The 15,477-nt window shown below is 37.5% G+C and overlaps 1 protein-coding gene across 6 annotated transcripts in view; it reads left to right on the top strand.

Moving 5' to 3' along the window:
• ZRANB1 (zinc finger RANBP2-type containing 1) overlaps positions 1 to 15,477 on the top strand; it is a 65,933-nt gene that overhangs the window by 46,858 nt on the left and 3,598 nt on the right. For all 6 annotated transcript variants that reach the window (XM_023637369.2, XM_023637362.2, XM_070253525.1 and 3 more), the window contains 6 exons: positions 1,300 to 1,453; positions 3,869 to 3,940; positions 4,505 to 4,703; positions 12,825 to 12,945; positions 14,211 to 14,340; positions 14,445 to 14,674. In XM_023637369.2, coding sequence (XP_023493137.1) covers positions 1,300 to 1,453; positions 3,869 to 3,940; positions 4,505 to 4,703; positions 12,825 to 12,945; positions 14,211 to 14,340; positions 14,445 to 14,674 — 906 coding nt within the window. The remainder of the gene's footprint in view (positions 1 to 1,299; positions 1,454 to 3,868; positions 3,941 to 4,504; positions 4,704 to 12,824; positions 12,946 to 14,210; positions 14,341 to 14,444; positions 14,675 to 15,477) is intronic.

Raw genomic sequence — 15,477 nt, 5'->3', positions numbered from 1 at the left:
TAAAATAAGCTGTTCTTGAATTTACTTTTGGGATCCATTTTTACACTGTTACTTGAGAAATAGTCAATTATATTCTGAAAACATTTAATATTTGGTTTTCCATAATTTGTTGCTTGAAAATTGGGTTCATGGAGTTAAGATGTAGTGAGCATTTCATCATTACTGGTAGTCTTGGCCAGTAAAGTTTAGTAGAACTGAATTTTCATGTAGGAGTTTTCAGAAAAGGACATCTAATGGTTGTGTTGGGTATGCAGAGTTTTTGAAACAGTTTACCTTAGTAGCAATTACAATTAAGTTGTCTACACATATTACGTAGATGACATTATTAGTAAGATTTAATCTTTGAGAGGCTTATTGGAAGATCTCCTGCTCCAAATCCCGTTTGTGAGTCTAAGTCTACGTTTAGGAAGGTCACAGAGAATAGAGCTAACTGGCTTACTCAAGGTTCACACCAGGCTCATTTCCTCTCTAGCAGATGCTCAGCTTTGATTTCAGAATTCTCTGTATGCAGATTTCTTGAGCTCCACAAAAGGAATACAACTTAAATGTAAGATAATATCTTTGCATCATTTATTGCTGTTCATTATTTAAAAAGGAAAGTTCTAGCCATCTCCTTGTTTAGAGGTCCTCTGTGGTAGTGCCCACTACACCAGCATTCTTGTTTCATTCCCATCAGGCTGTACTTCAAAGGTCTGTTGTCTCTCTTGCTCTTGGAGAAGCCAAATGCTTTTTAAACAATTCTGAGTTATAACCAATGGGGAGGGATTTGAAGTAGGTGGGAACTAACTCTTTAAAAATATCATGTTTTCTTTATTCCAAGTCAAAGAATAAATATTGAAATACTCTTAACAGAGTGGGAGAAGAGTGTTTGTACTTTTCTCTTTCTCTGAGCTGGAATTCCCTTTCTTAAGAGTTTTTTATTAGGAGAATGATGGTTAGTCTGACTTAGGTTGTTTCCTCTTCTCCCTCCCTCTCCTATGCTGAACCTTTGTGAATAAGACCATTTTGCTTAAATTTTTATATGCATCTTTGTGTATTTCCTTGGGATAAATTCCTAAGATGAAGAATTGCTGAGTCAGAGGGTAAAGCATTTTTATGGCTGTTTTCCTGGAAAGTTGTACTACTGTATACTTCCACTGGTGAGGAAATAATAGCCAATACCTAAACTATTTTAAAATTAAAAGAAAAAAAACCACCTTGAGTTATTGGAAAATTTTGGTGATTTCTTTTAAATATTGTTGTTTTCTGCTTCTGTTGATGATAAATGAGATGCAGACGAAAGTTTCTTTTGTATTTAAGGTGTCTCAGCAAGCAGCAAAGTGTATTCCAGCAATGGTGTGTCCTGAACTGACAGAGCAAATCCGGCGAGAGATAGCTGCCTCTCTTCATCAGAGAAAGGGGGATTTTGCTTGCTATTTTCTAACTGACCTTGTAACATTTACGTTGCCAGCAGGTAACTCCAAATTTCAATGTGAAAAGAAATTTACATTTTATTACAATTTTATTATGTCTGATTGGAAGTGTTTTGTTAGAAAGTAGATAACATAGCTACTAACATGTGCATCTTAAATTACTTGACTACCCTAGTTATACTGGAAGTGACCAGTACAAAGGTTTTAGATCTGGGAGGAAGACAGCAGCTAATAATAACTGACTTCTTTATGGGCCTCAAATATTTAAAAACATCTGCTTTATCCATTCCCTTTTTTCTTTGGTTTTATTTTATAATATTATCAGTCTACTTTTTTCTTTTCTTTTCACACCTGTTATTTTGAAATTAGATAGCTATTGGTTACTTGATATTAGGAGATAGCATTAAAAAAAACATGGGCTTTTGATGGGTAGATTCACGTTATTTGAATAAAAAATACCGGCATTCTTTTGAAAGTGTCATTACTTTCTTCACTCATTACATTAATTTTTACTATATTTGTGAAGCAGCTTTTCATATTTCAATGACAATTGGAAATGTCTTCAGGATGCTTTTTGTCACTTGGCATTGAATAAATGCACCAAACACTAAAAGTTTCTAAAATAAAGCCCCCATTTTGGTACTGAGTGTTTTGAGCTTTTATATTCAGACATAAACATAGGTTTTTACAAATGCTAGGAAATAAGTAAGCCTTTTAAAATCAGACAAATTTCATTTGAAATGCAGTCTCTATGTATTTAAGCTTACCCCAAGTGATGATTAGATTTTTGTTTTGAATTGAAAATAGCTTTAAAAATTTTTAATTTTTTTCATTTTGAAGGGTAATGCTTTTCACTCTAGACTACTCAGTTAGTAAACTGAATAGAGCATTAGAGAATTTAAAGAAGATGACAAAAACAGATCTGTGTGCCAAAATGAATGGTTCATTAACTTTTATAAGAAGATTCTGAAGTCTGAAAATAACAGGCTTGAGCAGAGGTTGAGAGTTTGGGAAGAAGAGAACAGATAAAAATTTGTATGTAATTATTATTATTATTATTATTATTATTATTATTATTATCATTAACTTGAATATCAGATAGCCCTGTTCTTTTTTTTCTTTTGTTCTAGCTTTATTGAGATATAATCGACATATAAAATTGTCAGGTATTTAAGATGTACGTTGTGGTGTTTTGATGCATGGGTACAGTGTGAAAGGATTTTCCTCCATCTAGTTCATTCACACGTCTGTCATCTCATTTATTTATTTATTTATTTGAACATTTAGTTCTACTTAGCAAATTTAAGTTATACAATACAGTGTTATCTACTATAGTTACCATGTTTTATGTTAGGTCCTCAGCCTTATTCATCTTACAGCAGCAAGTTTGTACCCTTTTAAACCTCCACCTCCCCAAACCCCTGGCAACCACTTTTCTAATCCCTGTTTCTATGAGTTTGACTTTATTTTAAGATTCCACATATAAGTGGTACCGTGCAGTATTGGTCTTTCTCTGTCTGGCTTATTTCAGTTAGCATAATGCCCTCAGGATCCATTCATGTTGTTGTAAATGGCCGGATTTCCTTTTTTCTCATAGCTGAATAATATTCCGTTGTATATATATACATACCACATCTTGTTTATCCATTCATCCATTGACAGACACTTAGGTTGTTTCCATATCTTGGCTGTTGTAATGCTACAACAAGAATGGGAGTGCAGATATCTCCTCTGTATCATGTTTTCATTTTCTTTGGATATATACCCATAAGTGGGATTGCTGGATCATTATTTTTAATTTTTTGAGGATCTTCCATACTTTATTCCATAGTGGCTATACCAGTTTACATTTTCATCAGCAGTGCACAAGGGTTCCCTTTTCTTCACATCTTTGCCAACACTTGTTATCTCTAGTCTTTTTGATGATAGCTTTATGTACTTAGTGGTCCAAATGTTAGTCTTTTGATTACTTTTAGATGGAGCAATTTTTTTTTCCTTTTTATTCTTCTCTCTTTTGTTTTGAGGAAGATTAGCCCTGAACTAACATCCACCACCAATCCTCCTCTTTTTGCCGAGGAAGATTGGCCCTGAGCTAACATCTGTGCCCAGCTTGCTCTATTTTATATGTGGGATACCTGCCACAGTATGGCTTGATAAGTGGTACATAGGTCCATGCCTGGGATCTGAACTGGTGGCTTGCTGAAGCGGAACATGTGAGCTTAACTGCTGTACCACCAGGCTGGCCCGTAGATAGAGCACAGTTTTGATAATGAAATACATAAAGGAAATAGTGTCCATCACATACACACGTTATACATGCACATTTCTTAAAAGAAGCTACTTGACAGCCTTCAGTGGAAAGGGAGTTATTGTAGATGAAGTCACTATTAGATGCTGGTATCAAATTTATTAAGTTATGAGATGTAAGATCTTTTAAGTCTGCTTTTTCTCTGTAGATATTGAAGACTTACCTCCAACAGTCCAAGAAAAATTATTTGATGAGGTGCTTGACAGAGATGTTCAAAAAGGTAAGCATGGGATTGAGTGTAATTTACCTTTCATCGATTTCAATAAACATTTTGCTTTGTTTTATAAGGTTTGGAGTAGTTCACTGTATGGTCAACTTGTATTTTTACTTGTATTTAAATAAAAAATGTAAAGTCCTTAAGAATAGTGTCACATCGTGCTGTTAAAAATGCTCATTTTGTCAATTATATCTCAATAAAACTGGAAAAATGGTTTAAAAATTCTCATTCGCAGCTCTTAAATGTAATAGAGTGAATTAATAAAAGTATAAAAGTTTTTAAACCTTGGTTTTCTACTTCCTGTTCTAGAATGAGTATAGTTCCATATTAAACATTTTTAGAAATTAAATTGTAAAGAATTTAAAAGTTGAGTAAATTATTCCAGACCTACAAGATGTTTCAGCTGCTCAAAAGGTTTATATTTCAATTGATCAAATTTATTTAGATGTTCATTAGTAAATTACACATAAACCTATTAACATCTGGAGAACAGGTTCTTTCCTCTATTGAATACTCTTTAATTGCATAGGCATGAAAATAAACATGTTATTTAAATTCCTCATATAGAGTTAGAAGAAGAATCTCCAATTATAAACTGGTCGTTGGAATTGGCTACACGTTTGGACAGTCGACTATATGCACTTTGGAACCGGACTGCAGGAGACTGCTTACTTGATTCAGTACTACAAGCTACCTGGGGCATTTATGACAAGGACTCGGTGCTTCGGAAAGCCCTGCATGACAGCCTGCATGACTGTTCACATTGGTGAGCTAGCATCCTTTCCTCTTTAAACCCAGGAGTGCATTTGCTGAATCATTTCCTTACAATGGTGGGATATTTTTCCTCTCTTAGATTTTCTATAGATGCTAGGGGAAACACCTTTGGTTTTCGACATTGAGACACTTTGAACATCTCAGTGATTTTTTTTTTGAGGAGGAGGATTGGTCCTGAGCTAACATCTGCCACCAATCCTCCTCTTTTTGCTGAGGAAGATTGGCCCTGAGCTAATATCCGTGCCCATCTTCCTCTACTTTATATGGGGGAGGGGGGGGCGCCTGTCATAGGTGTGTATGTTAGCACTCGGGATCTGAACTGGCAAACCCTGGGTTGCTGAAATGGAGCAGAATTTAACCAGTACACCACCTGACCAGCCCCTCAATGATTTTTATATCTTTTTAGTGAACTTTAAAATAGAAACATTTGAAGTTGTACTAGTTAGCCTTAAATATTGTTAAGAACTTTGCTCATATTTGTAAGTGGTTATGATTTCATATTTTGTTAAACTGTAAGAGATTGTGTTGACATTGTATTACGAGTTTTTTTCCTTCCTGAGGCACTTCCTGTGGTCTTGAGACTATTTCTTTTGTTTTGCAAATTTTCACACCCACAGAAAAGTTAAAAACTAATCAGTGCAACAGATCCCAATATCTCCTTCATTCAATTGACCAGTTAACATTTCGCCACACGTGTTTCATCTGTATACGTAAACGCTCCCGTTTGCCAATTAGTTTTAGACATTTTGATGCTTTATCCTTCTCTGTTTCAGTGTGCATCTTTGAAGAGCAAGGATATTCCTTACCCAACCACATCCTCATGACCACATCTGAGAAAATCAACATTGACCCAAGTTATCCAACATAACAGTCCGTATCACATTTTCCAGTTGTCTCAAAAATATCCTCTATACATACATACATATATGTTTATCCATTCAAGTATATGACTAGACTTCAACTGTAAATTCACCCATTGCTATCGCTGGAAGCAATGACTGTATTTAAGAATCAGTGGTTTGGTCTACATTATTGGTTGCAAATAATGTAGACATTTATTTGACTCATGGTAGTTTCTTGGTTCTGTACATATGTTATCTCATTTACTTATCATATTATAAATGAGAAAATTGAAGCTGAAAGAGGTTAAATTGCCCATTGTTGAACCTAGTAGGAAGCAGAAGTCATTTAAAAATGGTGTACTACTTTCTGTACAACAGTATCAAAATGTGCTTTTTTCCCCCCGTTATACCTAATTCAGTGCTTATACAATAATGATAATGGCCCTACTCCAAATAACTTTATTACCCTAGTATCTTTATGTAATTTTTGAGCACTTACTACTTACACGTTTTGTTGTCAGTATTTAGGGATTACATGAGGTTCATTAGAACATAAACTCCATCAGAACAGAGATTTTGTTGTGTTTGTTTGTGGAAGATCTAGTGCCTACAATAGCCTGACACATAGTACGAACACATTAAATACTTATTGAATGAAAATACTCTCGGGCCATCCCTGTGACCTACTGGTTAAGTTCAGTGTGCTCCGCTTTGGTGGCCCAGGTTCGGTTCCTGGGCATGGACCCACACCACTCATCTGTTAGTGGCCATGCTGTGGTGGCAGCTTACATATAAAAAGGGGAAGATTGACAACAGATGTTAGCTTGGTGAATCTTCTCAGCAAAAAACATACTCTCTAGAATTTGAAAATGAGAGCAACATAATTACTTTCTTGAGAGCTAAATTATAGATCAAAGCATCATGCCATAGAGTAAAAATTTGTGGTCACCTGCAAAAACATAAAATATCTCCCTGTCTGGCAAGCCTAGATGGTGACCTGATTGGTGTTTAATATGGCTGAAGAAAGAATGTGTCATTCAGAACGGATGGTTTAGTCATTTAGCCTTTGTCCAGGGGAGAGGGCTTTGTGCTATTTAGTGGGAGTGACTGCTGTGCATTAATCTGGTAGTGTGGTATGGGCAAGACCATTCCTGTTGTGAAGTGGATTCATCAGATGCCAGTAAATGTTCAGCCCATCGAACCTTTCCTGATTAGATTGCCTGCTTACCAGGCAACATCCTGATGATGATTTAGCTGTGTATGTGGGCCTGCCCACACTCAGAGGACCAGAGGGGTTTGCTTCCTATGACAGTGGTTTCTGGGCATTGTGGTTTTACAGGTCTGCCTTGTGGGTTTAGTTAATATGATGCTGCCCCAGAAAGATGGATCTATTCTCTGGGTGTGGATGATGTCTGGCTTCTCAGCCCGAAAGCCAGATCTTCTCCTTGGTAAATCTACCACTTTGCAAGTCCCTTTAAAAAACCAGCCTTGGACTGGAGCCTTTTTTCTAGTGGTAGTATTCTGACCTTGTTGTAAGGCTGAAAGTGCACGATAAATTTTAGCAGGTGATATCTATTTTTCCTAATTGTAAGGGCTTTAAAAAAAAGAAAGACATTGTTGGCTAGTAAATAATAATTTGCGGACATGCTACCTGTTTCTCAAAGCTGCCAGTGGGTAATCTGGATTGGAGTTGCCACTAATATTCGTATTAGGACTGGAATTCTCAACTGGTTTTGAGTCATTTGTGGTCCCCAAAGTCTAGCATGAAGGTAGGGAGAAAAAAGAGCACCGTAATCTGAGGTGGTAAATAGGCCAGAGAGGGGGAGTGGCTGTTAGAGTGAGAAGGAATGTGTAGAGTGTGTGTGTGTACAAGTGGCAAGTGTTGCAGCAGATCTTTCCGTAATAGAGGCCTTCACTCTAAAAGGATGCTTCAGGAGTGAGGACCTAGAGCTGGCAAATGGACAGGCTTCCCAAAACAATGTGTGCCTTTGGCACCATCTCCTCTGATCCCTGCCATCTGGGCTCATTGCTTTTACAGTTAAGGCATAGGAAGCTGCATTGATTGTAGTGATGGCACAGACATCCTTTAGCATTAGGGGGAGGGGAATGAAGATTATCAAATGGGGAGAGAGGAAGCAGTTGCCATAGATTCAAGGCATTAGTATAGGTCAAATATAGTAGCCTTAATGATTAACCATTACATTGTTGACTATGTTAGTTGTGACAAGTTTGTTGACTGGGTTCTTATGTGACTATTATAAGGTAGAATGAGATGCAGTCTTGATGGCCTAACGGTTAAAGTTGAGTGTGCTCTGCTTTGCTGGCCCGGGTTCAGTTCCCAGGTGTGGAACCACACCACTTGTCTGTCAGTTGTCATGCTGTGGTGGTGGCTCACATAGAAGAACTAGAAGGACTTAGAAGTAGAATATACAACTATGTACTGGGGCTTTGAGGAGAGAAAAATAAAAGAGAGGAAGATTGGGAACAGATGTTAGCTTAGGGAAAATCTTTCCCAGGAAAAAAAAAAAAAAGAATGAGAGGGAGTGAGCAAACTTGGCCCCTCTCGTAGGCTAGGAGAGGAGGAGACAGCATATCACTTGTCTGTAGTCTCCCTTTTAATCAGTTTTTTGCTAAGGTGCCCTTTGCATGTAATTCAAATCAGTTGGGATGAGAAGCTTTCTTAAGTCATGTGAAATACTAAAGGAAAACTGAGAAAGTCATTTTCTTTTATTTAAACCCCTCCCCCATCACTTCAAGATAGGCTATTCTTATCTAGTAGTAGCTGTGCTGTTCTGTTGGCTACCTATGATTTGAGTTGACTTATGTCCTTAAAACTGAATATTGTACTTGTCTTTAATTGAGATGTCAGTCCAAATTTTCAGAGAGGCAAGTGGGAATAATTAATGTAAATAGGGAAAAAAATCAGTACAGGTCTTTTAGAAATATTGTTATTATTTGGTAGAGCGGTCTGTAGCTTAGCATTTTCTCTGTATAGTTTTTTTTTAAGACTATTTTTTTTAGAGCAGTTTTAGTTCACAGCAAAATTGAGAGGAAGGTACAGATATTTGCCATGTACCTCCTGTCCCTACATGTGTGTAACTCCCCATTATGAACATCCCCCACCAGAGTGGTACATTTGTTACAATTGCTGAACCTGCGTTGACTCATCATTATCAACTCAGAGTCCATGATGTACATTAGGGCTCATCTTAGTGTTGTCCATTCTCTGGTTTTGGACAAATGTATAATGACATGTATCTACCATTATAGTATCGTACAGTGTTATCATTATAGTATTATAGAGAGTATTTTCACTGACCTAAAAGTCCTCTGTGCTCTGCCAGTTCATCCTTTCCTTCTTAACCCTGGCAGCCAGTGATCTTTTTACTCACTCCGTATTTTTGCCTTTTTTGGAATGTCGTATGGGTGGAATCATACAGAATGTAACCATTTCAGAATGGGTTCTTTCACTTAGTGATATGCATATAATGTTCCTACGTGTCTTTTCATGGTTTGATAGCTCATTTCTTTGAGTGGTGAATTATATTGCATTGTCTGGATGTACCACAGTTTATTTATCCATTCACCTACCAAAGGACATCTTGGTTGCTTGTAAGTTTTGGCAGTTATCAGTACAATTGCTGTAATAACATGTGTGTGCAGGTTTTCGTGTGGACGTAAGTTTTCAACTCCTTTGGGTAAATACCAAGGTGTATAATTGCTGGATTATATGGTTATAGTATGTTTAGTTTTGTAAGAAACTGCTGAATGGTCTTCGTAAGTGGCTGTACCATTTTGCATTACCACCAGCAATGACTGAGAGTTCCTGTTGCTCCACATCCTTGTCACCATTTGGTGTTGTCAGTTATGTAATGTCAGTAATGACTTAGATCATTGACATTCAAAGTGGTTACCGATATAGTTGGATTAATGTCTGCCATATTCACTACTATTTTGTATTTTTTGCCCTTGTTCTTTGTTCCTATTCTTTTTTCTCTGTTTTGTGGGTTTTAATTGGGCATTTTATATGATTCCATTTTCTCTCCTTTCTTAGCATATGAGTTCCACTTCTTTTTTTCTTTTTTAGTTTTATTAGTGGTTGCCCTAGAATTTGCAGTATATATTTGAGTTAATCCAGGTTCACTTTCAGATAACACTATACCACTTCATGGGGTGTGTGATTACTTTATAATAAGAAAACTAATTCCTCCTTCTAGTCCCTTGTATCTATCTTTGTTGTCATTCATTTCACTTAGATGTAAGCATACATAAACATGTATATACATATATACACACACACAGAAGCATGCATAATCAAATACATCGTTGCTATTATTTCGAACAAAAGTGCTTTCTATTAGGTAATTAAGAATAAGAAAAATAAAAGTTTTTCTTTAACTTTCTCTTATTCTTTGATGCTCTTCCTTTCTTTATGTAGATCAAAGTTTCTGTTGTTTATTATTTTCCTTTTCTCTAAAGAACTGAAACATTTCTTGCAAAGCATGTCTGCTGGTGGCAACAGATTCCCACAAGTTTTGTTTGTCTAAGAAAGTCTTAATTTTTCTTTGAGTTTTGAAGGATAATTTCACAGGGTACAGAATTCTAGGTTACTGGTTTTTTTCCTCTCAGCTTTTACAATATTTCACTCCCCTCTCTTCTTGCTCACATGGTCTCTGTAGAGCACTCAGAGGTGATTCCTATCTCAGTTCCTCTGCAGGCAAGGAGTCATTTTACTCTGGCTTCTTTCAGGGTTTCTTCTTGATTCTGTAATTTGAGTAGGACATGCCTAGGTGCTTTCCTGGCATTTTTCCTCCTTGGTGTTCTCTGAGCTTCCTGGATCTGTGGTATGGTGTCTGATGTTAATTTGAGGAAATTCTCAGTCATCATTGTTTCAAGTATTTGTTCTGTTACTTCCCCTCTCTCTTCTCCCTCTGTTATTTCCATTATGTTTATGTTACACCTTTTGTAGTTATCCCACAGTTCTTTGAACTTCTCTTCTGTTTTTTTCCATCCGTGTTCTCTCTGCTTTTTAGATTTGGAGGTTTCTTTTGATAGATCTTCAAGAGATTCTTTCCTTAGCCATGTCCATTCTGCTAATAAGCCCATCAAAGATATTTTTCATTTCTGTTAGTGTTTTTCATCTCTAGCATTTCATTTTGATTCTTAGAATTTTCATCTGTGTTTATATTGCCCATCTGTTCTTGCATGCTGTCTGCTTCATCCATTAGAGTATTAATCCTAGTTGTTTTAAAGTTTTACTCCTATATTTTCATCTAAGAATTTTATAGTTTTAGTGCTTTTTGTTGTTGTTGTTGAGGAAGATTTGCCCTGAGGTAACATCTGTGCCAGTATTCCTTTATTTTGTCCGTGGATTGCTGCCACAGCATGGCTGATGATGAACGGTGTGGGTCTGTGCCCAGGAACTGAATCTGGGCCACTGAAGCAGAGCATGCCAAACTTAACTACTAGGCCATGGGGCCAGCCACAGTTTTAGCTTTTACATTTAATGTCTGTGGTCACTTTTGAGCTAATTTTTAAAGGTGTGAGGTGAAGATCTAAAATCGTCTGTTTTGCGTGTGGATATCCATTTGTCCCAGTACCATTTATTGGAAAGACTGTTTCTTCCCCAGTCACTTGCCTTGGCACTTTTGTTGAAAACTATTTAACCACAAAAGTAAAGGTTTGTTTCTGGACTCCGTTCTTTCCAGTTGATCTTTCTGCCTATTCTTATGCCAAAATTAGACTGTCTTGGTGATTGTAGCATTGTGGTAAGTTTCTAAATGAGGAGTGTGAGTCTTCCAACTTTCTACTACTTTTTCAAAATTAATTTTGCTATTCTGGATCCTTTGGATTTTCGTATAAATTTGAGGATCCGGCTTATCAATTTCTGCAAAAAAATCCTCTGAGGTTTTGATAGAAATTGCATTGAATATGCAGATTAATTTGGGAAGTATTACCAGTTTGACAGTATGTTGAGTCTTATAATCCATGAACATGGAATTGATTTTTGAATGTTAAACCAGACTTTTATTGCTGTCCCAGTAGCTCATATGTTCCTGGATTAGGTTTGTTTGTCTGTTCTTGAGGAGTCAGGTAGCTTGAGAGTGTAGATCTTGGTGTGGTGGGTGGGACTATTTGAGCACGCTAACTTTCAAAGTATATTTCTCTTAACTCACTTACACTGCAGTCTCTTGAGGAATTTTGAGTGCAGTCATCATTGAATTTCTGGCAAACTTGGTTATCTCATTCGTAAAATTATTGTAGGCACTAACCAAGAAATTTCTAACTGCCTCTGTCTTTCAGTTTGTAACAGCTTTCTCTGTTCCATGATATTTCTCCTTGAACTTTTCAAAACAATGCATTTCATCACTAATTAGAAAATTAGAAAAGCTGGAGCTTTTCAACAATAGCAAAAGAACGTTTTTATCTTTTGCTTTTTTTTTTTTAACCTAGAATTCAAATACATGAAAGTATCTGGGATTTCTAGTTCTTTCTAAGTGAGAGAAATGTGATCTTTCAAACAGGTTAAATGTCCTCTTTTGTTTTGTAAACCTGTCCTGGTTTGTTTTGTAAGACACTGAACAGTTTTGAGCATAATTTTATCTGGTTTTGTTTTAATTTTATACTTGATGTAAAGAAAAAGAATAGATTTTGTCCTTAGTGATTCAGGCTACCATTGACCTAGCTTGATTTCAGTCTTTGTAATCTATCAGCCTGCAGTATTAAAGGGGTATTAAATCCGGGGAAAGAATTGGTTTGTAGGTGCAGTGACTCTTCTTTTCGGATTATCATGTGATAATCGGAAATGAGACTGAAAGAAATCTCAAGTGATGTTGATATTCCTGTGAACACCTGGGCTATTTCAAGTCTGTTGTTTGTATAGTGACCAAGTAGTGAATACTGTACATTAAGGAGAAATGGGGTGTCTTTGATTGTATCCAGCATCTCAGATGATTTCAAGAATTTTTTTGTTTTGAATTTGTAAAACAGCAGTAGACACTTGAAATTAACTGTTCTCATCACTAGTGTTCAAAGTTCTGATGAAAATTTGGTGGGTGGTGAATCAAATTATGTCTGAGGATATGTTAAAAGATGTCTCTTAGCAGAATGGAGGCATTTTTAATTTGAAAAATATATTGCAAGCCAGGTAAAATTTAATAAAATTGTTAATCTCTTCACATGAATTGCTTAAAGACTACATTAGATAAATGATTGGAACATTAAATGTACTGTTTATAGGAGCCTTATTTTTTATTGTCTTACTTTTTTAGGTTTTATACACGCTGGAAAGATTGGGAATCGTGGTATTCTCAGAGCTTTGGTTTACATTTTTCCCTGAGAGAAGAACAGTGGCAAGAAGACTGGGCATTTATACTCTCTCTTGCTAGTCAGGTGAGAATGCTGCAAGGCATGTACATCTAGAAGAAAAGTTAAGCCACGTGCTCTCAATTGCTTGATTTTTGTGAGTAACCATGTTGGAGGCCATGTGGTACAAAGGAAAGAGTGCTTGACTTGGCCTCAGGTGACGTGGGTTCTAGTTGTGACTGCTATTTATCCACTATATGTCTATGGCAACTCCTTACTGCAATACAGAGAGAGTAACATGTTCCTTAGATTAAGTGATTATGAAACTGTCAAAATGAAAGTTGTCCTCTGATCATTCTAAGCACTTACATATTTCTTCAGATTGCTCTTCATTTAAATTGTCCTCTCAGGAAGGTGGCTTTTTATGCCGGTTTTACTTACCTGCAGGTTAGCTCCTGTTCTGTGTCTGAGGGGCAACTTACCCAAGGTCACTGAGCTAGTAGTGGGCGCTCTTGTGCCCGTGCTGAGCTGTCAGGCCCTGAGGATCAAGTCATGACCTTCATAAGCCTCCCCAGGGGTGAGGCTCTGTCCATGTGAGGCAGGTCAAGGAGAAGGGGCCGTGGACGGGAGTGATTTCTAATAAACTTGGAAGTCAGCTTTTACAAATGAATTGTGTAGCGTTGTCCCTCTTAGATTCTAAGTTTCACGCTAGTTTTATTTTGTGAAGCATGTTCAGTATACCAAACCGTAAAGTTCAAATATATGCACAACATACCACTCCCCTTCTCTGCAGAAAGCACTGTATTTCATTTGAACCCTGTGAAGAGGGTACCTTCTGTGAAGGAAGTACCTTCTGCCACAGTGGCTGTTTGACATCTGCGACAGGTACCTCCTGAAAACGTGTTGTCACAATCATTGTGGGGGAAGGCAGGCCTGTTTAGTTAGCTTGAATTAGGCGATGCTGCCATTTAAGCTTGTATGAAATAACAAAGCTCATCGTTTTACTTCGGGAGGACCTTGTTGTAGGTAGTACTTTCACAGGTCGCTTAACCAGAAGGCGATTATATAAACCAAGCACACCCTGCTGTCTGACTCACTTGTTCCTGGGGTCAGTATTTCAGCAAATCTGTTTGGTTCTTGAGTTTGGATGGTGGCAAGTTTCTTTTACAGTTTTATTGGACTTTGTTATGTGAGGAATCAGATGCTGCTTTAGCTTGACAATATGATTTAAAAAAAAAAAATCGAGATAGTGTACTGAAGGAGGGTAATGTGTTTTACACATCAGTTTTCCAGGGTAGGTAGTAATGCATGTTTTAAAAAGGAATTGTTTTCTATTATTTTGTTCTGTACAGCCTGGAGCAAGTTTGGAACAGACACACATTTTTGTACTTGCACATATTCTTAGACGACCAATTATAGTTTATGGAGTAAAATATTATAAAAGTTTCCGGGGAGAAACTTTAGGATATACTCGGTTTCAAGGTAAGCCATGTTCAAGAGTATTTTAGTAGTCTCTTGTTTCCTATTATAATGCAGTTTGTAGCCACACCCTCAAAGCTCATTGTGATTCTCTTCCCTCTTTGCAGGTGTTTATTTGCCTTTGTTGTGGGAACAGAGTTTTTGTTGGAAAAGTCCGATTGCTCTGGGCTATACACGGGGCCACTTCTCTGCTTTGGTTGCCATGGAAAATGATGGCTATGGCAACCGAGGTGCTGGTGCTAACCTGAACACTGATGACGATGTCACCATCACGTTTCTGCCTCTGGTTGACAGCGAAAGGAAGTTACTCCACGTGCACTTTCTTTCTGCTCAGGAGGTAAGAAGCGTTTTTCTCCTGTTAACTACTTAAGTAGGAACGGGGTACCAGAACCCAGCCTAGGGTGCCTTTCAGGGGTGGTGTTATCTGTACTACCAGTTAAAGTTTTGAATTTGGTCGTGGTATTTGTCACTTTCTGTAATTACTGGTCAGACTTTGGAATTTACCTTTTCAGAGCTGTTGTGTAGGATGTGTTGTGTGGGGGATACAGCAGTGAAGAGAAGATGGAAGCCCCTGCCCTCAGGTAGTGATGAGTGCTGAGGAGAAAAAGTAAAGAGAAGGAGAGAAGGGAGAAAGGGAGGAGCTACAGGGGGCCATGGGCCTTGTCACTTAAATAGGGTGGTAAGGGACAGCATCACTGCGGTGACATCTGAATTGAGACCAGAAAGAGAAGTGAGTCTTGCAGAATCTAGGGGAAGAGTTCTAGGTAGAGGCAATGGCAAGGCCAGTGTCGTTTGTGGTGATTGGGCAAGGGGGAAAGAGGCTGAGGGGCTAAGGAGTGGGTTTGGGTTCGTCAACAGACTTCTAAAGCTTTGGCTTTTACTCTGGGTAACAGAAGAGGAGCACTGGCTGCTCAGTTGGGACTAGACCCTGGGGCAGTGACCTGAGCAGGAACACCAGGTAGACCACTGGAGATGGAGGGGAGGTAGTAGAGACCAGGCAGGGGAGGTGAGAATGTGCAGAAGAACACTCTCAGAAAAACCCATTCTCTTATAAAATGATTGGTCTTTTATTTAATATACCAGTAATTATAAAACTTTCATAATCATGGCATTAAGAAAAAAATCCATAGACCATAATTT

The sequence above is a fragment of the Equus caballus genome, chromosome 1, assembly GCF_041296265.1.
Source record: "Equus caballus isolate H_3958 breed thoroughbred chromosome 1, TB-T2T, whole genome shotgun sequence".
NCBI classification, from domain to species: Eukaryota; Metazoa; Chordata; class Mammalia; order Perissodactyla; family Equidae; genus Equus; species Equus caballus.
The sequence above is the reverse complement of the archived record's forward strand: the minus strand, read 5'-3'. Positions and strand labels throughout refer to the sequence as shown.